Source organism: Argentina silus (genome assembly GCF_951799395.1).
Source record: "Argentina silus genome assembly, chromosome: 4".
Lineage (NCBI taxonomy): Eukaryota > Metazoa > Chordata > Actinopteri > Argentiniformes > Argentinidae > Argentina > Argentina silus.
Window position 1 is genome coordinate 7,111,917 of NC_139658.1, and position 26,928 is coordinate 7,138,844.

The 26,928-nt window shown below is 43.4% G+C and overlaps 2 protein-coding genes across 3 annotated transcripts; one reads left to right on the top strand and one right to left on the bottom strand.

Moving 5' to 3' along the window:
* Positions 1-276: 276 nt before the first annotated feature.
* LOC310803269 (rho-related GTP-binding protein RhoA-D) lies at positions 277-14,237 on the top strand. Its single transcript, XM_083667980.1, has 5 exons — positions 277-418; positions 6,159-6,316; positions 8,912-9,032; positions 9,526-9,656; positions 11,036-14,237. The coding sequence occupies exons 2-5, from the start codon at positions 6,161-6,163 to the stop codon at positions 11,207-11,209; spliced, it is 582 nt and encodes a 193-aa protein (XP_083524106.1). The 5' UTR covers positions 277-418; positions 6,159-6,160; the 3' UTR covers positions 11,210-14,237.
* Positions 14,171-26,560, bottom strand: mov10a (Mov10 RNA helicase a). Of its 2 annotated transcripts, XM_083667978.1 has the most exons (22): positions 26,354-26,560; positions 26,090-26,195; positions 25,436-25,641; positions 24,854-25,095; positions 24,351-24,600; positions 23,476-23,616; positions 23,026-23,188; positions 22,524-22,675; positions 22,177-22,347; positions 21,899-22,046; positions 21,387-21,548; positions 20,822-20,925; positions 20,498-20,595; positions 20,111-20,209; positions 19,802-19,910; positions 19,576-19,693; positions 18,586-18,777; positions 17,240-17,311; positions 16,233-16,358; positions 15,959-16,047; positions 15,661-15,779; positions 14,171-15,066 (listed from the first exon to the last, which is right to left on the bottom strand). In XM_083667978.1, exons 1-22 carry the CDS (start codon positions 26,473-26,475, stop codon positions 15,005-15,007), a joined length of 3,051 nt encoding a protein of 1,016 aa, XP_083524104.1. In that variant the 5' UTR covers positions 26,476-26,560; the 3' UTR covers positions 14,171-15,004. The 2 variants fall into 2 exon arrangements, with proteins under 2 accessions (XP_083524104.1, XP_083524105.1); XM_083667979.1 differs by lacking the exon at positions 26,090-26,195.
* Positions 26,561-26,928: the final 368 nt, after the last annotated feature.

The window sequence follows — 26,928 nt, forward strand, 5'->3', positions numbered from 1 at the left end:
CTGGTTTCCTTTATTGTTTTCTTAACACGCCTATGAATAAGAAAGAAAAGGCCATTATATGACTATAACATATTTTCACCTGCAGCTTGTTTGTAGGTAAGGGCAGTGTGTACCATTGATCCACACACCCTGCTGCTGCCGTCCTTGTAGCCTAGTACGAAATGATGTCATTATTTCTGACTGTGGAAGGGAGGGGACCTCAGTGATTCCAACGGCTGCACCTCGTCCCTAACCAATAGAGATTAAGCGCCACCACCAGCGCTCTCCAGAACGGTGGGAGGATCCTGTGTTTGTCTGCTCCGTTTCTTAGCACCCTCTCGCTAGCCGTGTAATTTACCGAATACTGCAGCAAGGGTGTCACGATCGAGTGGAAAAGCAAATCGGGACTAAATATCTGAACTGTGCGTGCTGAATAGAGGTAATTTATTTTTGGGGGGAATTTGGTCTTCAAGTGGTAGCCTACAGTTTACGGGGTGAATCGGAAATCCTTTTGGGAATAAGTAGGCTACTTTGCTTCAGTGGATAAAGTAGGTGGTGGCTCGTGACTAGTTAGTCCTTGGGCAAGTTTATATTTCTTTTCTTTTTTCTTCAGATTTATGTTTAATCTATTTCTGCCTTTGCGGAGTTTAGTTACTGCGCTGGAGCGTAATTATTTCGATGCAACTGTTGATACACTGCTGCTGACTAAAGTCAATAGTATACTCCCGGCTGGTAAAGATAATGTAGCCGATGTAGTCAAACTCCCCAGTCTCTAATGATAACTACTACAGTCGTCATTTTTTAGACTCTACTGACAACTCAGATAATGAAATGATTTATTGATTGTGTATAGCTTTCCAATAACTGTATAAGACTGGTTAAACTTATGACTAAGAACCATGACGAGTTGTTTTTGGCTGTAACTAATGGTTGAAATAATGTAATAGGGCGGAGAGTTGTTTGCCGTTTCTGAAACGAGAGGGCGTTGTTTGAATAGAGCTGGCATTATCTCACTCAGTCTGAAAGAACAGACAGGCTGAAGCGACTTATAAATGTCCACCTTCATAGAACCAATCATTTCTTACATCTGAACATTGCCTGCCCTTACACAACCCAATTTGTTTTGAGAAATATTAATAACTTGACTTGATAAATTGCTCAGTCATGGCTTGGGGGGCTGTTCTGTTCTGTGATTGGGAAAGGAATGTAGTCTAGGCTGTGTGCCCTTTTTCCTGAAGAGCAACAGTAGAAATCTTGCGGACCTGTCAGCCAGCCAGTCAGCCAGCCTGTTGGTCTGCTCGGCTTGAACTGTTGAGTGAGTCAAAGGGGCTTTACACACTCGAGGGCAAACCCAAACCATACTGTGCTGCCTTGGATATTGTCCTTTCACACCGTCCTTCCAGCACTGTTTTACTATGGTGGATGTGTAACCAGGTCAGCCCAGTACAGCTCAGCTTGGCTCAGCTCGCCTGTGGTGTGAATTAGGGTAAAGTGACTGTGAGTCATGAGGTCCCTGTCTGGTGGGAGGGATGGCCTGGTCAGTAGCATACCTTTCAGGGTCAGTCTATCTGGCCTCACTCGTCTTGGCTTGGGCCTAACAGTTAAGCATCCACAAGTGTTTGTCTTCTGCTGCTATTGGCTTCTACTGCATTAGGTTACTTCATAAACTTTGTGGTTTTGAATAAAGTGGCCACTTGGGGGGGCTTATCAAACTACAGGGCAGACCCAAACCATACTGTGCTGGCTCAGATATTTTCCTTTCCCATTGTCCTTTCCAGCACTGTTTCAGCAATTATGGTGAATGCCATCACCATGCCAGCCCAGTACAGCTCAGCTTGGCTTGGCTTGGCTTTGTAGTGTGAATTAGGGTTTGGTCTAATACCTTGTTTGTTGTTTTCTCGTCTGGACAAGGCATTACAGAGGCAGGCAGCACTCCTCCTATAAGAAGCACATCTGTTTCAGAATTAATTGTATTTCAGTGGACTGAATCCAAAAAGTAAATTGAGAGGATATAGAGAAAATGCATCAGTGGAGGTAGAAATCGGAGGATGGGCTCATTGTGATGCATGGAATGAGGAATGGTATCAAACACACGTGTATGCATGTGTGTGCATGCATGGGCAATGTAGCCCCAAATAATAGCTTATAGTAGACACACTATAGGTGATCTTTTTTGTGGATCTGACAGTTGTGCTTTATGACCCATTACACAGAAAGTGTGTTCCTTACTGCTTTTCCACATTTGCATGTTAATTTCACTCACAGCAGTTTGATCTCTGTTTTGCATTTTAACTCTACAGTGTAATCTTTTCCTCCCTTCTCTGAAATGTCTTTGGTAGACCCACATCCAAGTGTTGACTTTTGGCCACAATGGTCGACTGAAGAGTTCTGAATTCTTTTTCGCTCTATTCTCTAGTCTGTTGGATCTCCGTTTTTTTTTTTTTATATGACGTCAAATCCCAGAGTCTGCCTTTTAAAATCACTGATAACATTGTTGCAATTTACCCAAGTGACAGTATCATAAGCCTGACCTATTGCAGTCTATCGATATTCGATCACCAAGGTACAGTATCTGTTGTGTCCTGAAAGAGAGAACTATCTATTGTGATCTGAGTGTATAAACAAGTTGGCTAGGCTGTGGTCGATCCAACCTGAGTCACCGTGTTCTCCACCTCCCTCTCTCAGCACCCTCAGCTACCCGGCAGTGAACTTTGGCCCATTTCTCAGACACGCTCACAGAAGTGAAATTAATTCTTTAGCCTTCATTCCCCACTTTTAAAGCTTGGTTCTTGTCCCACACAAACAAACCATGCAGTTGACCCCATGTGGTTTTTTTATTGTCTAAATGGATTACTGGGATACTGTTCTTCTGGATAGCAGTTTTGGTGTTGTCTGGAGTAAATGTATGCTTATCCCTTTTAAAGTGGTATTTTGCGTATCTATTTAGCCATCGGCCCATGAAATCTGTCAAATGGCCACAGTACACTCTCTTGTCTCTCTGATAAGGTGTCATCTCTAAGTGAGTATTAGTAAATGACAATCTCTCCTCAGAAACTGTGCGCAAAAGGGTTTGATTCATATGAGCGTCAGATCCTCCATACTTGCCGCAGTCAGCTATTCACAAATAAGGAAATGGCCTGTGTGAACTAAGCATTGTTATCAGTTGACTAACAACCTTAGGCTTCAGGCTGAGGCGGTTGTAACTGTGCTGTAAGACAGGGAAGAAAACAAGAGCCTCTCACACTGCAGCCAGCTGGGAAAAGAGGACAATAATATTTGGGTTATTATGTCCTAGTATATTTGTGTGTTAGCCCGACTTTAGTTCCCTGTTTGTTCATCACATAACGAAAGGGGGATAGGCTGTCTATTCTATTAAGAAGTTTACACTTGTCCACCAGTAGTGGTTTGTTGTTAATACAATGAAGAGAGAGGAAAGCTGCCCCACCCACCCCAGGCCTAGACCCAGGGTCTCTCTCTCTCTCTCTCTGCTTTGGTTGGTTGCCTACGCCTAGGCCTCAGAATAGTTGTGTATTCATTCACATGTTTTCACACATGGCGTCATTCCTCCATGTGATGCAGTCTAAATTGCCCGTTACAATAGCACTGTCTGAGCTTCAGGCTTCAGGTATCTTATTTGCATGCAGGTATTCTTCGTTTAGCTAGAGGCTAGACATCTAAAAAAGAATATGCCTCTCCTCTCTCTGGAGTATTTGTGGAGAGAATAGAAAACGGAATACCCTGAAAGGTTTGTCTTCCCGGCATTGTTTTCTTCTCACCTATGAACAATACACAGCCCCCACTATTTTGGCTGCTCTTCAGTCAACAGAGTTGAATGGAGGTGTTGAGTGAATACCACCATATCTCTGTGCACAGCTGGGTATATCTCAATGGTACATGTCAGGTGGATTAAAACATGCCTTCCTTCATTTATCTGGATGGCTAGTGACGTGTTTTTGTGTCATTGATTCACCATTTTTTTAAATTATTTTTTTAATAATAATTAAATCCTTCCTTTTTCTAGCATTGTGACTGCCAATAGCACCTGGTCCTAGCATAGATTTTTGCTTATGATGACTGATGTATAGATGATTCACTGACTTTAGACCAATGTACTTCGCTTTGGATAAAAGTGTAAAAATGTATTGTAATTGTAGGTACTGTACACTCAGTATCCTCTTGGAGCCACCTGTGTGTTTGCAGGATAATGTGGATACAAACCAACTTCGTCTTGTTTTCAGAGTCAGTTTCCTTGAGGATGCTATAGTGAAGGCTTCTTGGCAGGCTCTATAATAATGGTGGTGACTAAAAAAAAACAGCAACATCTTGTAGGCTTATTTCCCTTCAGCCATACAGGATGTTCCCTTGAACCCTAGATATTGCTTGCCACTAATGGCAAGTATCTTATCATTGTCGCTGTGCCAAGAGAAGAGCATTGTGGTGAGATGAGGTGTGTGTGTGTGTGTGTGTGTGTGTGTGTGTGTGTGTGTGTGTGTGTGTGTGTGTGTGTGTGTGTGTGTGTGTGTGTGTGTGTGTGTGTGTGTGTGTGTGTGTGTGTGTGTGTGTGTGTGTGTGTGTGTGTGTGTGTGTGTGTGTGTGTGTGGCCTTTGGCAGATCCTCTCCTCGGCCTGGCTCCACTGAGGCTTGTACAAACAGATCGGCAGCCAAGGGCTCCTCCCCAGTACAGCACACAACAGGAAGTGGGTTGTTTTGTTTTACAGGATGAGCCTCTGGGACTGGGTGCTCTTCTCCACTCCTACTTGATTGGCCTCAGAGCCAGCTTAGTGTCCTGTCTCATGTGCACTTTACTATCATATCAGTTCAGGTACATTTAGTACTCCTGTACCCCCTGAAAGTACTGTAGAGATGCATCGTCCATGGCAGATCCTTCATGACATTTAGCAGACGCTTTTATGCAAAGCAAATGACAGTACAGTTTATATATGGTCCCAGCAGCGGGACTCGAATCCACAAGTTTAACATTGCTTGCACCATGCTCTACGAACTAAACCACACAGGCCCATATTCTTGGTGTGTACCCAATGCTGTTAGAATCTGGAAATGTGCATGCCCTCACACTGCCAGCCCAACCATTTCATAACATTGAAAGGTACTGTATGTGAATCTGCTGTGTTTCCAAGAAAATGGGTGAATGTGGTATAGTGGTAGGCAACCAAGCAGTGAAAAACACACCAGACAGGACCAGAAAGTTTTTGCCTGAAGCAGGCAGCTCAACATGATGAATTCTCATTGATAAGTGGGTGCCATGGTGAAGGGGATATTACTGTTGGATGTGTCTGGGTAGAGGGAGATGAGGTGGGAGCCAAATGGGCCTAGGCTATATGCACAGCTGCTCTCAGGCAGGAGGGCCCATTCATCAGCAGCGCTCTGCAGACTCATCTCTACCCACACAGGCACCGTGGGCTCAGGCAGGGGATGATTTGAGTTATTCTGAAACTGCCTGGTGGTTCAGATTCAGAAAGCCTAGCCTGCATTATAACAGCAGAGTCATGTTTTTTTAGAAGGCCTAGTTTTTAATAGAAATTAATGGATAATAATTGTTCAGGATGTACAATTTCATTTGTCTCCTGAGATTGCACTCCATAGTTTAAGTACCCATTTCTGTTATTTTCTGAAAATAGATGCAAATAGCAAAGGCTGTGAGCAAAGCATTGGTTTAGCAAGAAAAGAGGACATCCTTATACTTTTGTTAATTACAATAAGAGAAGCTCTCTTATTGTAAGAGGGGGGGGGGGGAGAGAGAGAGAGGGAACAATATTGTTTTGCTGTGATTTAGGGAAACCACTAAGCTCTTCTACTGCTGTTCTAATTTCCCGGACGCCTTTCCTGCTGTTGTAGGAAACAGGCAGGGTGGAGTTGAGAGAGAGAGAATGGCCTGATAGTACATTTCTCCATGTCCAGACTTGTCTCCTCTCCTCTCCTTTACCCTTTTCCCAAATGTTTGCACTAAATACTGGTACCTTTGATTCTGGGTATAGAAATAGATCCTCAGAAATAGATCAAACAGACAATACTGCTAGATCCTCATCCTAGAGTCTATCACATTTTCTTCTTCAACATTACTTGTCACTCACACAGAGTTCTATAAAATGCTCTTGTCAGTCTATGGTCACTCATGCTCAGTAGATTATGTCAAGTTTCCCCCCCTGCTCTCCCTACAGTGATGGCAGCCATTCGTAAGAAGCTGGTGATCGTGGGGGATGGAGCGTGCGGGAAGACCTGTCTCCTCATCGTCTTCAGTAAAGACCAGTTCCCCGAGGTCTACGTCCCTACAGTGTTTGAGAACTACATCGCTGACATCGAGGTTGATGGGAAACAGGTTTGTACCACCCCAGAAAAAAAAGGAATGCAGGAACTATGACGTGATTGTTGCAAAATAACTAAGTGTGATGAAATAGATAGCCTTCACAGCGAACCGCATTGTGAACTAAATATATACCCATTCTTTCAGTGGTAGAATACAGTAACTCAGTGTTGCAGTGTTTTTGGTGATTCCCAAGTCTTACATTTAGACAGGGTTTTTCGGAGTGAGTGACGTGGGCCTGTTAGTCACAGGGAGTAGCTATGCTCTGCTCCGCAGCCTCCTTGTACACCAGATGGGATGTTGTGTCAATGGGCTTTGTTCTCCTGTACTGTACTGACCACCACCACAGGATCACCGCCTGGCAAAACAGGAAATGACTGTACTCCCTGGCTTCCTGTTGGGACTGGGAACAGGGATGTCTACTGCCCTCCCCCTTCCCCTCTGCCAGATAAACGGGCTTCATTTCCTGCTCTGGGGGACCAGGGAAGGGTTAACAACATACTGTTGTCTTCTGTACAGGAAATGCAAAGTTAGAGATCCAAGTTTGGCCGTTTTGGATGATGGCATCGGGTATGTGTGCCCCACTTTTGTTTTCCCCCAGGCCCCCACTCAGCCCTCTTAGGGTTAGGGGGGGGGTCTGTTGGATATGATCAATGTTCTCGGCAAACAGCCTCCAAATTGAAATCTTCTTTTCCTCAAGGGAAGAGGTATTCTCTTCTTCTCACCTTCAGTGGGCTGGGCCAGGTCTAAATATAGCCCTTGTGTTTTTCCCTAGCTGTCCTTTTCTTCCCAAAAGCGTATGCAATCTGTTCTGAGGGGATGTGTACGCCCACTCTCGTTGCTCATGCCAGGAGTATGTACAGTACTCTAGCCTCCCACCAACTCCACCAACCTCCTCTACAAGCTGCTATTCTCGGATTGTGGAATAATTCTGCCTGTGTACTGGAGCCATACATTTATTTTATAATCATTCATATAAAGTGAAGTTACTATCCAAAGATTTAAGGGGTGGTTTTTTAGCACACAGATTTAGTCTAGTCACGGAACTGAATGAATCACACTTTCAAATGGAGATTCTCAGGGAAACCAGCCCTTGATGTATTCTGAACATGGAGTGTGTTGTTCTAGAATCTACTTGAGTGTGACACTGGTGTGCTCCCTCAGGGAACAGAAGGTATCTGGTAGCTTCTATTCTGCCTAATCACCTAATTTCCCTAATTGAATTAAACAGTGGTGTGATTGGATAAAGCCGTGCCTCATCCAAGCCTCTGGAGACCTGGGGCAATAGGGAGACATGCAAAGTCTGCACAGCAGTTCTCTCAGGACCAGAGCCATGGCAAAGTGACTTATGATAACAATTGTCATGGCTGTCACAAGCTACTTCCATGGCAGCTGTCAAACTTGACACTGAGAGAGAGGGAGAGAGAGGGAGAGAGAGAGAGAGAGAGAGAGAGATGAAATTCCTGTATCACATCAGATGTTGAGAGGTAGAACTAACTGGAAGGAGACTCACTGAAACACAGGCTGACTCACATGTTCCCAATTAGGTGTTTGAAGGCATGACTATGTCCATTTGGAATGTGTAATGCTTTATTTTTGCTTCCTTGTTCCACTCCAGTGTTTTATTATATTGTCCAATGGGAAAATATGGAGAAAACATAACCACAGCAACCCTGGAATGATTTCCTCAATAAAGTATGTGCTTCTGCCAGCCAATGGCTTATACTGTATTTGCCCCAAGGCCTTTTGGTCGTGATGATTATAATGAGTCCCAGTCTTTGCTCTCATCTCCTAGGCACTCATCACCTATGTGAATTGATTCTGTATCAGCATTATGTAGTGACCTGTGGACAGTTCATATAATATACACTCACCGAACACTTTATTAGGAACAATATACTAATACTGGGTAGGGCCTCCCTTTGCTCTCAAAACAGCCTCAATTCTTCATGGCATTGATTCCACAAGATGTTGGAAATATTCCTTTGAGATTCTGGTCCATGATGACATGATTTTTCAGGTGCACTTTCAAGCTGTGAATCTCCCGTTCATCCCAAAGGTGTTCTATTGGATTCAGATCCAGTGACTGGGAAGGCCACTGAAGAACACTGAACTCATTGTCATGTTCATGAAACCAGTTTGAGATGACTTTTGCTTTGTGACATGGTGCATTATCATGCTGGAAGTAGCCATTAGAAGATGGGTAAATTGTGGCCATGAAGCCATGAATTGTGGCACATGGTCAGCAACGATACTCAAATAGGCTGTGGCATTCAAGCAATGATTGATTGGTATTAACGGGCCCAAAGTGTGCCAAGAAAACATTCCCTACACCATTACACCACCTCCACCATGAGAAGGTGTACAGGTGTTCCTAATAAAGTGTTCATTATGTTAGGTACCTCTTCATTGTTTTTGTCATCTACTTTGCTATATCTCTCCACCGCCTATTGCTGAATGCCTATAGAAGAACTTTCAGGTTCTGAGGATTTGCTTCAGAAGGAATGTGCATGCATCTTTTAGATGAAAGCAGTCTGTCTATCTTTGTCTCTCAAAGGACTGAAGTCACTTTCTCTTCTTCTTTTCTTCTTCTTCTCTGGTGTGTCACAGGTGGAGTTGGCGTTGTGGGATACTGCAGGCCAGGAGGACTACGACAGGCTTAGGCCTCTCTCCTACCCAGACACAGACGTCATCCTCATGTGCTTCTCCATAGACAGCCCTGACAGTTTAGGTAAGTCATGACCACAACGCTCTTCCATCCTGACACTCGGAGCACATTGAGCACCAGCCACTGATTAATCTGTTCTGTTATACCAGACACTTTCTCTGGCCTCGCAGCCCAGTGGACTTTATTTGAACTCATACACTAACACAGCGTTGCCTCGGGCTTTTTGATGTGTAATGCATCATGAGTATGTTGTGTTACTTTCACCCTGCCTCTTGAGTCCCATTAGATCCATATCTCAGTCGGACTCACCTGGTTAGATAAAGTATAAATACCGTATAATGAAGGATAGATGTACCGCTGTATTGTATTGCCTTGTTTGTCTGGCACTCATTGCTATGTATGCCAGTAGATGTAGACCTCCCTACCATGCTGTACTGAACTAATTCAGTTCATTCACAGTCATTGTCGTGTGGCAATAATATTATTTTGTATCTTATCATAAATTAAATGCATATCTGGAGTATTGAAGTACATGTTGTTGTTTGTGTCCTGGTAGAAAACATCCCTGAGAAATGGACCCCGGAGGTGAAGCACTTCTGCCCCAACGTCCCCATCATTCTGGTGGGCAACAAGAAGGACCTGAGGAATGATGAGCACACACGGAGGGAGCTGGCCAAGATGAAGCAGGTACGTTCCAGAACCACACAGGACTACCTGCTACCATAAGCTCAGGAAAGGTCCATACAGAACCATAGGCTCAGAAGAGGTCTAATGTAAAGACATCAGTCCCACTTTAATTAAAGTATGACTTTAGGCTTCATCGACCCTATTTAAGGCCTACATAGACGCATCACAAATATTTCTGACAAAACATATTCATACTTTAGAAATGTTATTGTAAAAAATATTTTTTGTTTTTAATTGATTATTCTTTTGATATTGCTGTCCCCTTGCGAGTTTAAATCATCACTCCAGGATATGTGAGACTTCGCAATCAGCCAAAATAAGATAATGGCTTCAGAGACAAGTGTTATCAGTGGCAAGACTGTGGAATCGTTTTCAGGAAAGTGGTGTTTATTTTGGCAGCGTCTCTTGCATCATTTGGTTGGCTTCCTTGAGGGAACGTGCAGTGAGAGAGCTCAGAAATGGCTGCAGTAGAACTGGTCTGGCTGTCTCTGTCATGTCATAGCACAGCTGCAGAGCCATGCTGTACATACTGTATACAGTTTGGCAATCTCTGTTTGACATTTAGAATGTTCATGGGTGCCATGTCGGCACCGAAAGTTGTATGCCCATTGAATTCCAATCAGAATTTTAGAATGTTATTGTCATGGAATGTTTGGTGCCAAGATGGAGGATAGGTTGCCCAACTCTGTATGGCTCAGCATGGCAGAACACAGCATTGTTCACACCATGCTCTGTCAGTGTGGAGTCTCCAGGTCTAGGCCTCCAGTTGACCATGATCATAATGGAGGTTGACTGACAAAGCCCTCTGACACTGTCAGCCGTTTCTTTCTTTCTCTCAGAGAACAGGAACTGTGGAACAAAGAATCTCCCAAGTCATCAGTTTAAGTGTTGGGGATTTTTGACATGTTGAAACAAACATGGCTGGCTGTATTCCACCCACGCAGTGTAGTCGTTATGTCATTTTCAAGGTATCAAGGTACAAACTTTTATCTAGATGGGAGATTTGATACCTCCCCTGAGTTACCACATTATGCTCTTGACGCTCATTCAGATTTTTTATTAACTTTTTTAGTTTCATATCATGCATATTGATTATAGTAATATATCATCATCAGTCTATAGGTAATATGACAGTTATATACCATGTTTTATAGCTACATTGTCCCATTTAAAGGCTCTAGTAAGTTTATAGAGCTTACAGGGGTTGGAGATGGTGTAATATGCAGTGGTGAAAAATAGGGGGGAACCCACAGGAATTAGGTTCCGGGAGTGAACTTGTTTAATTTATAAACTTTAGTTTAATTTACTCACCAGGGTTCTCCTAGCAGATTCATTACAGTTTCACCATTGATAATGTGTGTGTGTGTTACTGTGTGTAGGAGCCAGTGAAACCAGAGGAGGGCCGGGACATGGCCAACCGCATCAGTGCCTTTGGCTACCTGGAGTGTTCAGCCAAGACCAAAGACGGCGTGCGGGAGGTGTTTGAGATGGCCACCAGGGCGGCGCTGCAGGTGCGCAAGCGCAAGAAGAGGAGCGGCTGCCTGTTGTTGTGAGGAGCCCGTTACCACGACGATATCAACTGTCAAAACAAGATATACGCAAGAAGGACTGACCTTTTACCAAATGGCATCTTTGTACTGTATCTCACATTTCACGCTAAGAAGTGGACGGGTGAATAGAAGTGCTGAAACATGCGTAAAACAGGAAAAGGACTGGGATATGTAACACAGGATAGATATTTTAACCAAGCTCTCGTTGATTTTGTTTCTCTTTCCTTTTCCTTAAATGGCACACAGTCTTGTCTTTTCATGTAATTTTTCACTCTTATTTCTTTCACCTTTGTCATTTGAGGAGAAGCTAATAAATGTACATGTATTTGTATGAAAATGGGCCTGTAGAAGCAACATTCTTCTCTCCTTAGCTTGTGATATCAACATACGGTAGACAGAGCAACTGTTGTTCCTTTGTAACCTGTCCTTCCTTTATGAATAGCATGATTGTTATGGTAAGAGGGTCACATTTCCAGGGGATAGTTTTGGTCTTTTGAGCCAGTGCCTTTTTGCTGTTATTTTAACTCCTTGCACACCATTGAAAGCTCTGATTGGTCAGTTTGCTGTGAGGGGAGCTGAGGGGCCTCACCATCATACCACTGTCTCTGTCCCAACAGGGTTTTGTGTCCTTAACTAAGGTTTTGGCTTTTAATGCTGTCGAGATCTAGTGAAAAACAAAACACGTCTTGTTTCATTTTGTTTGAGATCAGAACAGCACATGGTCTCAAAACTTAAGTCCACCCCCACATGGCAGAGTGTTAGAAGAGCACCTCCAAGGAGCTGTAACATGACCCCTCTTATGTGCTTGCAGAGGAGAAGTCTGCCCCACTTCCAATACAGTCTGATGATTGTACAACCGTTCCTCAAGTTATGAGTCATAACTGGCCTGAACCCCCTGCTGAGCATCTAAACAGGGGCATAAAGACTGGCCCACATAAGCATAGCTAAGCCAATATGACTCAACTGTGCACAATGGCAGTACAGACTCACAGGGAGGTGACAACAGTTCAAACAGTAGTTGTCACATGATGTCGAGGGCATCATGACCTAGCTAGCAGAACCTCCCTTGTTTTTGTTGTTTGGATTTAGTCTACTTCCTCCTCCTGTTATATTTGAGAAAGTCTATGTATTCATCACAGGCCTGTAGCTCTGGGAGTGTGAGACTGGTCAGCCCAGTTTTAGAGATCACAGCCGGTTAGACTAGTCTGTAGAATGTATGGATATCCAGTCTGACTGCATTCTAGCCGCATTCGTGAGCAAGGACAAGGAGCCACATGAGCATTTTTCAGTGCCTTCTCTCTACACTGGCGACCTGTGTGCCTTTGGCGTCCCCGTCCCCCCCGAGAACGAAGAGATACCGGTTGCTCAATGCCAATCGGATGATGACAGTCAAGTTTGACATCTGTCGTGTTTCACATAGCTCTCAGCTCTCATAACACTCTCAGCCATGACATATCATCTAAGTGACAGGTCTAATGGGGCTGGGCAAAACAAGACTTTTGGTGAATTTTCCCCAAGGTACAATCCTCCACAACCCCAGTTAAGACATGTTGTCCCACCAGTCCCTGAGAACATGCAGGGTTGAAAGCACAGGAACACATTCATAATCATATAGAGTATACATACACAGTTAATGGTGGAGGTTGTTTGTTTGATTGTAATTCCACCATGCCATGCTTTGCATGATTTTCAAGAACTGATGAGTCTGATCCCATTTATACATATTTGTGAAGCTGTGAGACATTCCCCTTCGGCATTCTGTATCTTAGTCTTAAAGCCACAGTGCTGTGATCTGCAGTGTGTTTTAAAGTGAGGATGGTGTTTACTGGTTGGGGGTGACTCTTTAAAACATGATTTATTGTCTTCTGCTGTTATATTTCACTGGTGAAAACAATGCATAGAGCTCGGAGGTCTCTTGTCAATTTGGGCTGTAGTTTTGTGACTGTTTGTATTTGCATAGATGTAACACTACTGGAGCTTTGACATGCCAGAGACTCACAGGTAGATTCTGTTTTAAGCCGTTTCTATGACACATTGACTTGTCATCTGTTGTTCTTCTGCCTGTGTCCATCAGTCAGTCATGGTCAGTCCAAGCAAAGCTTAACTTTCAAGATGTTTATCAAAGATGTCACATGATGTGTTTTAAGTGTTGCATGCGACCTGTTCAGTGATGCTCGTGATTACAGCTGACAGTGCTTGTATTCCACAATGCCAACAACGGAATACCAGCTGGTTGGGTTGGCATTTTGATTAAATTTTTTCAATATAATTGCTCTCATGTTGGGCAGGTGAGTGCCCTCTACTGGCAAAACAGTTACACATGAACAGAACATGTTGCAGTAAGAAAATTGATGCTTAGATGGAACAGGTGATTGTGGTATTTTGGGGTTACAGTATGTGTGTCTACGCGGATAGCCTATGGATGGCATTTTTGTAACGTCAAATGATCTTTGTATGGATGCTACACTATGTTAAACAGTATATCAATGTCACTAACACGTTAAAAGCGCACCAAGGACAGCAACTATAAACACCGTGACGTTGGCAACCTGACGATCCACTATTACACTTGGCATGATGCCAACTTTAATGCCAAGGGTAACCTACAGTAGCGGTGGGCATCTGAAATACTGTAGAAGTAGCCTACACAGCTTGAAAGCACAACATCATGTTAAAGCCAGCCAGTCCCTTAAACTGCATACTGTACCACCAAAAGGAGCATGGACTGTAAACTGCTGTTTTGTGTTTGCAAAAGACCGTTAACTAAATCTTTATGATGCCAGTGTCTGCATGAGTAAACCATGATGGGCTCTACTGCACACAGCTCTTCTTTGGGAACAGCTTCTCTCTGCTCAGTGTCTGTCTGTCTGTAACTCTTCTTCTCTTTCTGGAAGTATTTAAAATTATAACAATCCAGATTTATATGAAAGCTCATTGTAATAACGCTTTGTAAACGGAAAAGTGTTGTAGTGAATGTTTGTGTTCACTTTAATCAAACAATGTTAATAAACTATTTTTGAGACAAGATTAACCTGCTTCCTTGCTCCATGCTTGCAGGTACTCAATTGATTAGTATAATGACTGGAAAAGATACTCATAAGATGACAGTTCTACACTCATGGTCCTGTGCATGCAGGTAACAGTACAAAGAAAAAGACAGTGCTTTAGATGAGACAAGAGAATATGAGCACTGATAAATTGGCTCAGTTGTCAGCATATTGAAAATACAGTAGACATTTCTAAAAAGACATCACACAAAAACAGTATTAAGTGTATTTCAAATATAGAATACTTTACAAGTCTCTTCCAATTTGCAAATGTACATGTTTCTTTGCACAGGTCATTTGCTAGTGGCACATTTCAGAACACGTATCAGTGAACTGATTGGTCCGACTGAGGAGTTCATCTAGATTCTATTTAGCAAAGTTGAAAAAATAAAATAGTCCTCGGTCTAGGCTCATCAAGCAAAACAGCCTCAAATAAAATTATATTCTTCACATGGCATCAACTTAACAAAAATCTAATGGAGATCCACAATTGATACATTGATAGTATCAGTAGTAGCTACAATATCGCTCAATGCTAAGTGGGATGCTTGGGACGGCCCAACTCTGACGTCATCTCATCGAAGTTGGTTGACATTAGCTAAGCGTTGTGGTTATGGTTATGTTTAGGGTAAGAGTTAAGGTCAGGGTTTACGGTAGGGTCGTCCCAAGGATCCCACTTAGCATCTACTGTACAGTATACTGTATGATCCTCCTAGCAACTCCTCCTGTCCAGTGTTGCTGATCACCATGGTTACTGTTCATTCCTCCACTCTGGATACACATACTGCTGGAGGACACTCTCCTCTGCCTGACCTGGGAGGAAGGGACACAGGAAGACAACGTAAAACAGCTAACACTTTATTTCAGTGAACACATATTACGCACTCATTTGTCTTTAATATAAGTGTTTGCTTTCTACCTAGCCCTTCAAGACACCCCCACACACACACCCATACAACAACTATGGGGGCAAGATTGGCCTTAGGGAGGCTAGCCAGGAACCCCAAAGCCGCTGGTTCAATCCCCGGATGTGAGCCAGTGATTGGAGGGTTGCTGAAATCACATCTAACTGGCCAGCTACTACATGACATAAAACATGACAAGAAGAAAACACTGAATAAAAACATAATAAATGACTAGTAATACCAAATTGCCCAATTAGCAACTTCTTAAACACTTATAAGCTACAAATAGTGTGTTATACTGTTAGTGTTCCCCATACTAAAGGTACTAAACAAACACTAACATTAGACAACACCCCATAGTACCATATTATCACTACAACCCAGTTGTAACTAACTAAACTAACAACACTGAGATTAAATCATATCCATGAAAGGCTCTAGGCCAACAGACGTCACATACGGTCTATTGCACAGTCCTTCAGATAGAAGTGTGCGTACTTACACTCAGACTCAACATGGATTTTAAGGGATGCCAATCGCGTCACTACATCGTCCTCCCCCTCGGCATCAGTGTAGTCGAACCCAGTGTACCCCCTCTCCTCCACACAATAGCTGATAAACCTGACAACAGAGAGCCGTTGAGGGAACAATACATTGATTCACAACAGTCAGGGTGAGGGCCTCTCTCTGTCAGCTTTGCTATGAAAGAGGAGAGAAGAGGAGAAGAGAGCACCAACAGGTGTTCTGTATGTAGGACAAAACAGGTGTCAGCCGACTTCTAAACTGCTGCTGGCTCTTACCTTTGCCAAGTGGGGTCTTTGTTGAGGATAACAGGGTTTCCCACCACGATTAACAGGGCCTTGGCTCTGGTCATCGCCACATTGAACCTCTGCAGAGAAGAAGACAGGGTGAGGTATGTTAAGTGACTTCACACTGGGTGCAGATTTACTGCCAAAACGACAACACTGCTTTGCTCTAAATCAGTGATTACTTATCTATTACTATAACTATCTGTAAAAAAACACAATGCACGCACGCGCGCATGCGCACACACACACACACACACACACACACCTTTTCATTAGTAAGGAAGCCGATGTTGAAGTCTCGGTCCATCTTGACATAGTTGATGCTGCTGCGGACTGTTGAAACCATGATCACCTTTCTCTCCTGCCCCTGGAACTCCTCCACTGAACCAACCTGCAATAATGCACATGTGCATATACATGTAAATATAAAGTGTGATGTGATTTTGTAATTGCTGATTGTATATTGGTATATTGTTGTGTTGTCTGATTTTAGTATCTGGAACTGGAACTGAATGTGAGCTGCTTTCTTAGCCAGGTCTCCCTCGAAAAAGAGATAATTTATCTCAGGGGACTTCCTTGTTAAATAAAGGTTCAATAAACAACATGGGTAATCAACACACAACACCCAAGGGCCTGAATCATTAGGAGGAACTTGCAGGTTATTTATTTGATCAATTAAAAAGGGTAGAATGGTTTAGCACCTATGTTCTACAGGGGCTGTAATTCTGACTGTGTGCTACCCCGAGGAACTCAAATAATGAATGGCCTCTATCTTCCCTAAATATTCTCCAAACAATAGAACATAGGTGGGAGAGGCCAGTTGGCCTATACTATATACATTACAATAGCAAAGGAATTAACTACATCGACGTGCAATTTCTTCCGGATGTCCACCAGGCATGCTCATTGAATTGTAAATACTGTAGGTGTTCCGGACTGAGAGAGGGGGGCATTGATCAGCATTCACAATGGAAGATCAGACGATAACTGCCTTTCTCTCAGCCACATTTAAACACATTTAAATTGCATAGCTGGCGCCACCAAATCTGTCTACAATGCACTTCACCCTTCAATGCCTGCGAAGACTTTAAGACGCTACAAAAATAGTTAAGTGTCTATTCATAAAGATATTCTCTGGTGTCTCATCTTTACATTTCCATGGGCATAGGAGGATGAAGTGCCTCATCACTGAACACGTCGGAATTAGAGCCCCTCTAATATAGAGGATATAGGGTTCCTAAACCGTGGTACAGTGTAACACATTGGACCGACCTTGAGCTCTTTAATGTCCGCCCATTGACTCAACTCTTGGACTGACTTCAGAGCTTTCTGGATCTTCTCAACCTATTAAAACAGCAAATGTGAAATGTATCCATGTTAGCATATTAGTAGGGGATACTGGGGACAAATATAACAGGGGTCAATTGTAACACTCTACTTTTCTCCCATCAAAAACAAACTAGAGTGATGACTTATTCTGCACAAGGTCAGTTATGTTCTCTCCCTGTCTAACAAACATCTGGCAAATCTCTCACCCTCTGCAAGATGTACCCACAAACATAGTTTCAGGGGTATGAAAGTAACATTTTTGATCTACAGTATTTTTCTTCTTTTTCTTAAGGTTTAATGTCTATGGATCCTAACTTCTATCATTATGATTACTGTTCTGTTGGCTACAAATTTACATGACTGACACATTTCAGAATTGTTGACAGCTAGCTGGCACATGAGGTTTGTCATGGCTGCAAGGGTTGGGGGGTAACACAGTGTTACAAAAACCCGGGGGCAATTGTAACACAGTGTCACAGTTGCCCCTAAGCAAGCAGCCACTCTCTAACATCACTCTCTCTCTCGTACACCGCATCCTAATATACTTAAGAGGAGTATACGTGCTGTGAGCTACAGAGGCTGTCCTGATATGATCCGTCAGGTGGCACAGCAAGACAACATCACAGTGGGTGGAACTACGCAGCGCCCGCCTGAAATAGAGACAGAGAGTCCACTAACACGCTTGACAGCCTTGACTCACACAGAGCCTTTTGATGGTCGCGGCCGATGAGGACACACAAACTGATTATAGTGGGAGGGATCTGTTTTTCACCTTGACGCTTGCGGCCGCAGCGGGCAGCTTGGATGGGGTGTTAGGAGCAGACACTTCATTGAAAATCTAAGTGTGTTCATAGTGTGTGCTCAACCTTCCTCCTGCAGAGCTACCATCCTGGTAGGGTTTTACTCCAAGCCTTACCTAACACACCTGATTCTACTCATCAAGACCTTGATTAGCTAAATCAGGTGTACTAGGGGGTTCAGGTTAGGATATTTAGAGCATGCTGCAGAACTATATTATGGGTTAGCTCCCGAAGAGGTAAGCTAATGATATTGAGATATATATAGGTGAATTGACTGATTGATTATAAGTTATTATTAGTTGTGAATTAACAGTAATGGTCTAATCAACAGGATTTTTCACTCACGGGGGCAAATGTAACAACAAAAAATGACTGGTCTACGTAGAGGGGTCTTTGAGTAATAGTGTTCAACGCAAATCATGTTACATTTTCCCCTGGTCTCCCCTATGTCATATGGTTGGTGTGCAGTAGTAGTAAGTGCCATCTAACTTGTTTCCGGTAGGGAGCGATGATGCCAATGTCTTTGGGGGAGAGTTTGGGCAGGCCTCTCTTGCCCTGGGTCTGCTTCAGCTTGGTGAGGTAGTCAACCAGGACCTCAATCTCTGTCACATTGAAGAAGGATGGACTGTTGGCCTCTCTCTCGTCCTTCCCCATCACTCCATGGAATATCACTGGGAATCCCTGCACAGACGTGACCTAGTGAGTCACAGACTGCTTGCTAACTCAACATCCTGGATTAGGAACCAAGAGATTAGCAAGTCAATGACACAGTGATAGTAAGAGCAATGGCACCCTACTTAATACACCAATACAGTAGCTACTAGGTCATGTGGGAACAGGCTGCACTCTCTCTGATCTTAGAAGCTTAGATCTTCATGAAACATGTGTGTTTGCAATATTTATTACCAAATTCAGGAGAACTACTATTCTCCACACAGACCTCTAGCTTTATGAGAGAGAGAGAGAGAGAGAGAGAGAGAGAGAGGTGGTGTTAGAGAGATGTGGTGTTAAATATGCTGCTGTTAGTGTTAATCATGTCTCAGGAATAGCTCAGTGAACAGGGGAGATGAAAGGGCTGCCATGACCTAGACACACAGAGATAATTACAGAACGGAGGAGTCCCAGGAGAGGAGTGACACCAGCTCACACACCTCACACAGAGTGCGACAGACGACGGAGGGTGAAACAGAACAGATCAAATATAGAGAAAAGGGAGGAGGAGGGGAGTGTTCAAGCTGTGATAATGTTCCGTATTTGTCTCCACATCTACAGTACTGTTACCAGTCGAAGCTGGTGGAGGTAGAAGGACGGGTTCATTGCAATGCATGGAACAGAATGAGGAATGGTATCAAAATTCACCTCCAACCAGCCTCCCCTGACTGTAACACATAAGACTGAATACAATAGATGTTCCTGTAGACACACAGTCACGATGAACTGATACAGGGATATACCGCACTATATTCCAAGCTGACATACCTTTTGAGGCAGGTACTCCCAGTTGCTGTAGGTCTCCCGGTCCCACTGGTCTGCAAACACCTGCAGCTCCTTATCGTAGAAGAGCTCGTTAGGGGTTTTCAAGATGGCAGGATGAGACCTGGGGAAACAAGGAGGTATTGTAGATGAGCTCAATATACCTGGGACAAAACATGGGAAGACATTGGAACCGAGGTGTGTGTGTGTGTGTGTGTGTGTGTGTGTCTACCTGTAGTTCCGAAGGAGCTTGGTAACAAAACGATTGTCGAAGTGGCCACATTCTCCTTCCTTCTGGTACAGAGGGTTGTCTCTCATCAGCCTCTCCAACAGAGAGATCCCTGGGGGACATGGGTACGCATAACACTGCAATATTTCAATAGCATATTACATTGTATTTCTATATTGTTTAATGTCAGTCACGTCATCATATTAAACAGAGATAAAACATGCTCATGATGATGATGATAATGGTGGTGTTGGTGATTGTGATGGTGATGATAATGATGATAATGTTGATGATGAGTGTATTGGTTCTCACCCAGTCCATACTGCAAAGCCAGGGGGGATCGTAGGATGGGTCCGAGCTGTTTAGGGTCTCCTGCTAACACCAGCTGGCCCTTCTCACAATGCAGCAGTCCTGTGGGAAAAAATGGCCCTTCTAACATTCCTGAATAATGAAAGTATCTGCCCACCTGAGTAAAAAACGGAGTACAAAAACATACAAAACTGTAAAAAACTCCTACTTGCAAAAATCAGTGTTTACTCACTGACGTTTCAGTCAAGAGACCTTCTTCCGGGTGTAGTCAAACAATGTTGGAAGTTTTTCTTTACACCTTCTATCGTTCTTGATACACAACAGCTAGTCTGAAAATGCCTTATGTTGGATCACACACGGAGAGAAATACCTGGATTCTCCATCTCTCACCTGCGATAGCTATGATGCACTCTGGCTCCACTGCTTGCCCCGCCTCATCCACAAACACATGGGTGAAGTGGCCAGTCTGGATGCCCCCGGACACAAGCCTACGAGGGGGACGACAAGAGAAACAGTGATGAGCTCAGTTGGCAGAGCATGGTGCTAGCAACGCTAAGGTTATGGGTTGGTTACCGACTGGGAGCAAAATAATGGATGCACTCATTGTACTGTAAGTCGCTTTGGATAGAAGTGTCTGCTAAATGGCATATGATACAAGCCTGAAAGACCTTCCTACAGGATGAAACAAGGATCTTAAGTTAAAACCAGCCATACCGTCCAGCTGTCACCAGTGTAGTGACAATGACCTTGTAGCCCATCAGAACCTCCTTGGTGGGAAACACAAAGCTGTTCTGGCTTTCATCCCAGTTACACTGCCTCTGAAAAGATAAAGAATGTGGGAGAAATGGTGAGAGTGATATAGCTTGTGCTGTCTACAGCTATTTCAGAGATAAAAAAAACACCTGGTCAAACTTAAGCCTTGAAACGATCAGCAACATTCTTCAGCAAAGGCTTATTAAATGACAAATGAGACACTTTTGGTTGCGTCAGTGAAATGACAGTGTAGACCATTATAATTCAGCTCTCCACTGCATACTATGCATACAGCATATTAAACAGGCGAGAAAAGCTAGCCATTCGATGGCTCGGAAGGGGGAGGAGTGAGTTTACCACGCCAACTCGGTTATACATACTGTAGATCAGTGGACGCTGGCGAAGGTAGAAATCAGAGGACGGGCTATGTTTGATTAGCATTCCTCATTCCATTTCATGCATTACAATGAGCCTCTGATTTCGACCTCCACCAGCCTCCCCCCTGATGGGACTCTAGTGTTCTCACCAGCAGGGTTTGAGGGACAGTCCTGGGGTCTCTGCTGCTGGCATACAGACGGTACACACTGTGGCCATCTATGTGTCCCAGCAGTCTCTCACACAGCAGGTCTGAGGCACTGTTAGACGGAGCACAGGCCAGGATGTGGCCAGATGGCTCAGCCCTCTTCAGCTAACAACAAAGACACAACAGGGACAGTGAAATGTGTGAAACGTGGATCACTATAGTAGACATTGTTGTGTTTTTAATATTGGATCATTTTTATTGTGTGGATTGTTTATACTCATATGGCTGAGGAAACTCTGTGTGTTTCAAATTTGTCAAATAGTAATAAGTCAGTCAGTCACTCATTGATTCATTCATTCATTCGAAAGCAGTGAAAAGTGTGAAAAGAGAACCTTATGATTACTACTTACTGTACTGCTAAGAAAAGTATGAGATCAACCCAATAGAAGAAAGCAAAGAGGATAAGGGATATTATCAACACACATTAATGAATTTAAGACCATTCATATGAATACCTGACTCATGGCTTCAACTAGAGTGATGGTTTTGCCAGTTCCTGGGGGCCCAAATACGAGGTAAGGAGCAGGCTTAGACACCCCAGACACGATCCGCTGGATAACAGCATACTGTTCCGGGTTGTTCTCCAGCTGACGGTTGAACATGCTGGGGACGACCACAAGAGAAGTACATATCTCTGACTCATCACACACACACACACAAACACACACACACACACACATTATATGAATTTGTCTATAAAGGGAGGGCAATCAGTAGCAAGGACGATCCAGACCTGAGTTTGGGCAGGGGGACGTTCCTGACCCCTGACCCCGAGGGGAAGAGCACCTCCCCCAGTCCGTGTTGAGCTGCCAGGTCCACTGCCCGATGCTGCAGCTTCAGGGGGAAGCGGTTGATGGTAAACTCTACATCAAACTTCATGTTACTGATGAAGCTCTGCACCAGCCTGAAATACACAGAGAAGAGAGGGAGACCTATTAATAAGCTACATGGATGAGAATAACTTGACGGAGGAGGCTACAAGTTTCAAGCCAGAGCCTGAAAATCACCCTTCAGACAATGTTATAAGAGAGATATCATTGTGCTGTTACAGTACATTAACATTAATGAGGTCTGTCTTACTTCTTGGAGAAGCCCAGCTTGACACTGTCTAGCTCCACTCTGTGAACGTAGCCGGTGTACACCGTGATGGGCTGGACCTTGTCTTTAGACTTGGCCACCTTCAGGCAGTCCCCTCTCAGGACAGAGGGCCTGTTCTCAGCTACCCCAGGGACCTGGTGAAGACAACACTCATAGGAGGCATAACCAAACAACAATGAAGGCTTTTTAATAACATCAACATCCAATACTATACTGTATGTCCACAAAAGAGTTACATTTTTGCCTCTCTTGCAAGTAACCTGGGAACCAAATGAACTTAGTAACTTACCCTACAAGGTTAAAGGTTAAAGGTTCCATTTTTGGTACAGTATTAACAATACATACATTGGAATATGTTGTTGGAGAAATCTCGTTCAGATAAATAGAAAAGAGACAGACAGGTAAAAATTAATCAATATAGGGACAACATTATTTTACTTAGCATTGTCATTGCTCTCTCTAGCTCTCTGAGGCCTTTCCTTACTTTGAGAACCAGGAGTTTCCTGTTGCCTCTGTCCTGAGCCATCGTCTGGTCATGGAGGTCATACTTCTTGATGTCCACCTCCATCTGGATCTCCTCCAGGTGCAGCAGGAGGTGGAAGCGCTGGGCGTAGTTTCTCATTCTCACAGGACAGTTGAGGAGGCCTCTGGGAAGGCCAGCAACAGACAGACAGACAGACAGGCAGGCAGGCAGGCAGGCAGGCAGAGAGACAGAAAGACAGACAGACAGACAGACAGACACAAAATAATGGGCTAATGACTTTTTCAGTCAAATGATGTAACATAACTTCATTTAGAGATCTAAATTAATGTCATCAACATGACTTTCTACATGGTCATTGGTCACCATCGCTAAGGCCAGCAGGTAAGCCTAGGTCATCTCCTGGCGTACTCTTTAAATCCATTATTGGTAACAGCAGGGGGTGCTCGTTACCTCACTGACGGGAGCTTCAGTCTGGCTGAAGGTGAGAGGTACTCTGAATCCTCCAGTCTTTGTTTAGCCAGGTCTTTAAGGTAAACAGGATATTTGTAGTCTCGTAGTTTCAATACCATCTTTAGAGGTTGGACAACAGAACTGTGTTGGAGAACAATGAAAGGAAAGTTAATATAAATGTATAAATGTATCTAAAATCGTGTTTGAACAATGTTGTTGAGAACATTAAAAGCGTAGGTGAATGAGATGTACATCAGTAACAACCAAACCTTTTTAGTGCTAGTTACTAACATAAGCCTGCACACCCTAAGATTGTGATAATTGAGCATCTGATTATTAACGCTATATTCATACTTTCAATTAATAATAAGATAGATTGGATACTGATCATTTTACCTGTATACACACATAACGTATAGTGAACCTTTGAGAAGGTGTGATTTACTGTTGCAATAACACAGCCCTGTGCATAAGTAGGGGTAAAAAGTTGGAACAATGATTTCCATATGTAGCGATGACAACTCAACACCTATGATTTATATACGGAGAGGTGAAAGGCAACATCTGCTTTAAAGATTGAGAGGGAAAAGTGGAAACAAAGAGATGATTTGTATATAAAAAGGCTGCCTACAGAGTATCTCTCTCTCTGTGCATATGATTTCGGTATATTGAAAAGTTCCTGTCAACTTGGCATAATAAATTAGCTCAAAATTACCTTTGGTTTCTTGATTACAGAATATGTAGTATGCTAGATTGTGACTAACCAAGAAGAACTCAAGTTTGGAGGGTTTTTCCTCCACACATTGTATTACATTGACCCCCTTAATGTGTTGTCAATACAACCTACTGTGCTGATCTCATTCTCTCTATTGTACCTTTCAGGAGGCTCCCCCTCCTCTATCACTGTGTCCACAGGCTTGTATGCTGCCACCTGATATGGCCTGTAGGGAGCCACAGGCCCCAGCTCCACAGCCAAGAGAGTCCTGGCGGAAGCCTCCATCTCCCTCACGATACAGAAGGGCCGGGATGAGCCTGGGGGGTCCGGGCAGAACTCAAAATACATGGTCGCAGGGAAGTGGCCATAGTGATGCAGTCTATACTGGACCTCAACCTGATATCTTTCACCTGTGGATGACATATCCAGGGTTGGTTAGGAAGGCAACACGGCAAGTTTGAAGACCATTTTGATAGTGTACAGCATGAAGGCGATGCTTATTTTACTTAATTGCGACCTCATCTTCTTACAATGCTAATAAGCTGTCTCCAGATAGCACCACCGTCTGAAGGCAACTTATAGCATTGTCTGAACTCTAATTTTTCATTCCTAAAACCAGGGTTGTACTTTTAGCACAGCCTATCCATTCCTTCCCTCCCTCACCTGGACAGAGGAAGAGAGGACAAGCTCTGGTGACTCTCCTCTCATCCATCAAGGTGAAACAGCGTATCCTGTGCAGCGCTGTGTAGTAGGTGAAGTGGACGCAGTTGGGTCCCTTGTTGACGATGCAGAACTTCACCACAAACATCTCCCTCAGGCATTCTACACTGAACTGTACCTTCCCATTGGTCATCTCAGGGTCTGAGGTGATCTCAATGCCCTCCTTGTCAGAAGTCAACTCATCCCTGTGAGAGGGAGGAAGGCACACCCGTCAAACCGTCATCGAGATTGAGACTCTACTAAGTTGCAGGTTATTACTGGAATAATACCATCTGTAGATAGGACATGGATGAAAACATAACATAACATAACATAACACACACACACACACACAGACACACACACACACACACACACACACACACACACACACACACACACACACCAGTGGAGGGTGGTGGAGGTAGAAATCGGAGGATGGGCTCATTGTAGGACGGGCTCCTTACACATCCTCCGATTTCTACCTCCACTGACACACACACACATTCACACAGGCCTTGACAATATCTAATCAACCAAACTCACCTGTTCACCTTTAGTCTATTAAGGATTTCTTTAGCAAGTCTTTTCTTGGGTGTCAATACAGAGCTGACAGGGTTGGAGGCTGAGGATGGAGAGTGTGGAGTCTGAAAGGGAGGTGCTGCAGTTGTTCCTCCACTCTCCTGAGGCATGGCACTGTCCTGGGGAGGGACACGGGGCCTCCTCCATTGGTCACAGTAGTACACTCGTACCTTTCAGACAAAACAGTGAGAAAATGGGGGATAAATAAAATATATCACATGAACAGTGCTCTATAATATTCTGCAAATGTTGTTAAAATACTGTATATCCAATGGTATAACATCATTGGGTGCATCTGTAATGTTGTTTGGGGTGATAGAACACCACCATCTACAGTAAGTACCTTTGCCCATTACTGGCAGATTCTTCCTTCTAGGCTACATTCTGGTGAGAGTTGTTTGGATATGTTTCATGTCACTCTGTATCTTGCTCATACAGCAGCCTACATTGTGTAAGGGTAAGTGCTGGAGTAAAAGTGTATCTCACTCTGGTCCTTCAAGTCTGGGTCCACACATTTGACAGGACAGCAGTGGAACATGAGAATTGATTATGTGAACAGTTGCTGAGCAACATACGGTACAGCATACTGTAACTTGGTGCAAAGTTCAGAGGACTTACCTGGGGTTTCACATTTAAGTATACCTTCCCCTGTCTTATGTGGGCTTTGTTGAATTTCAGTAGGGCATAGAAAACGTTTGAAAAGTTGGGGTCTTTTATTCCTTCTCTGAAAAATGTAATAGTAAACCCAAAGTTATACGTCTAAAGTTTGATCAATTAATGCAAATGATTGTCTATAAAGAAGCAATTGCTCTTGACACATAAGTAAATATTAATAGTAGGCATGTACAGGCTTTGACAGGTGTAACTAGCATTGTAAAATACCTGCTTTTAAATTCCAAGTTGTAAATGTCACGAAGTTCTTTTCTATCAGTTTTCGATTTTCTCTCTCCCAGAAATTCTATAAAGTCCAATCCCGATTCAAGAGAGTCCATTAGCGATGGCATGTTGCGATGTGATGTATCGTACAATGTTGACGATAATCGGTTGTAATTACTGAATTGAAGTGCAAACACTTCAATGTAAACTGCCGTCGATGTCGTATGTGTGGGCGCATTCAGTCTGGGTCTCTGGGGCACGTTTGCAAGATGTGTTTGCGAAGGAAAACGAAAGATAGTTTGAGACAGAAACAAACTATTTATGAGTCAATAGATGGTTATTATTTAGATTTGGTAACACATACATTTTTAGGTTATTAGTCTTAATTAGTTACACATACATTAGATTTTTCTTAAAATGATATATGAGAACAAGAGTTTGCCCCCGTAAGGAAATGGGAGTCTGTACTGGAATAATCATTTAATGATGATCCCTGGAGGAATTCCGTTACATAATAACTGAGCTGTCAAACCATTGTGTCAAACTATTCATATGCTGTAGTGTGAAGCCCATGCTCCAAC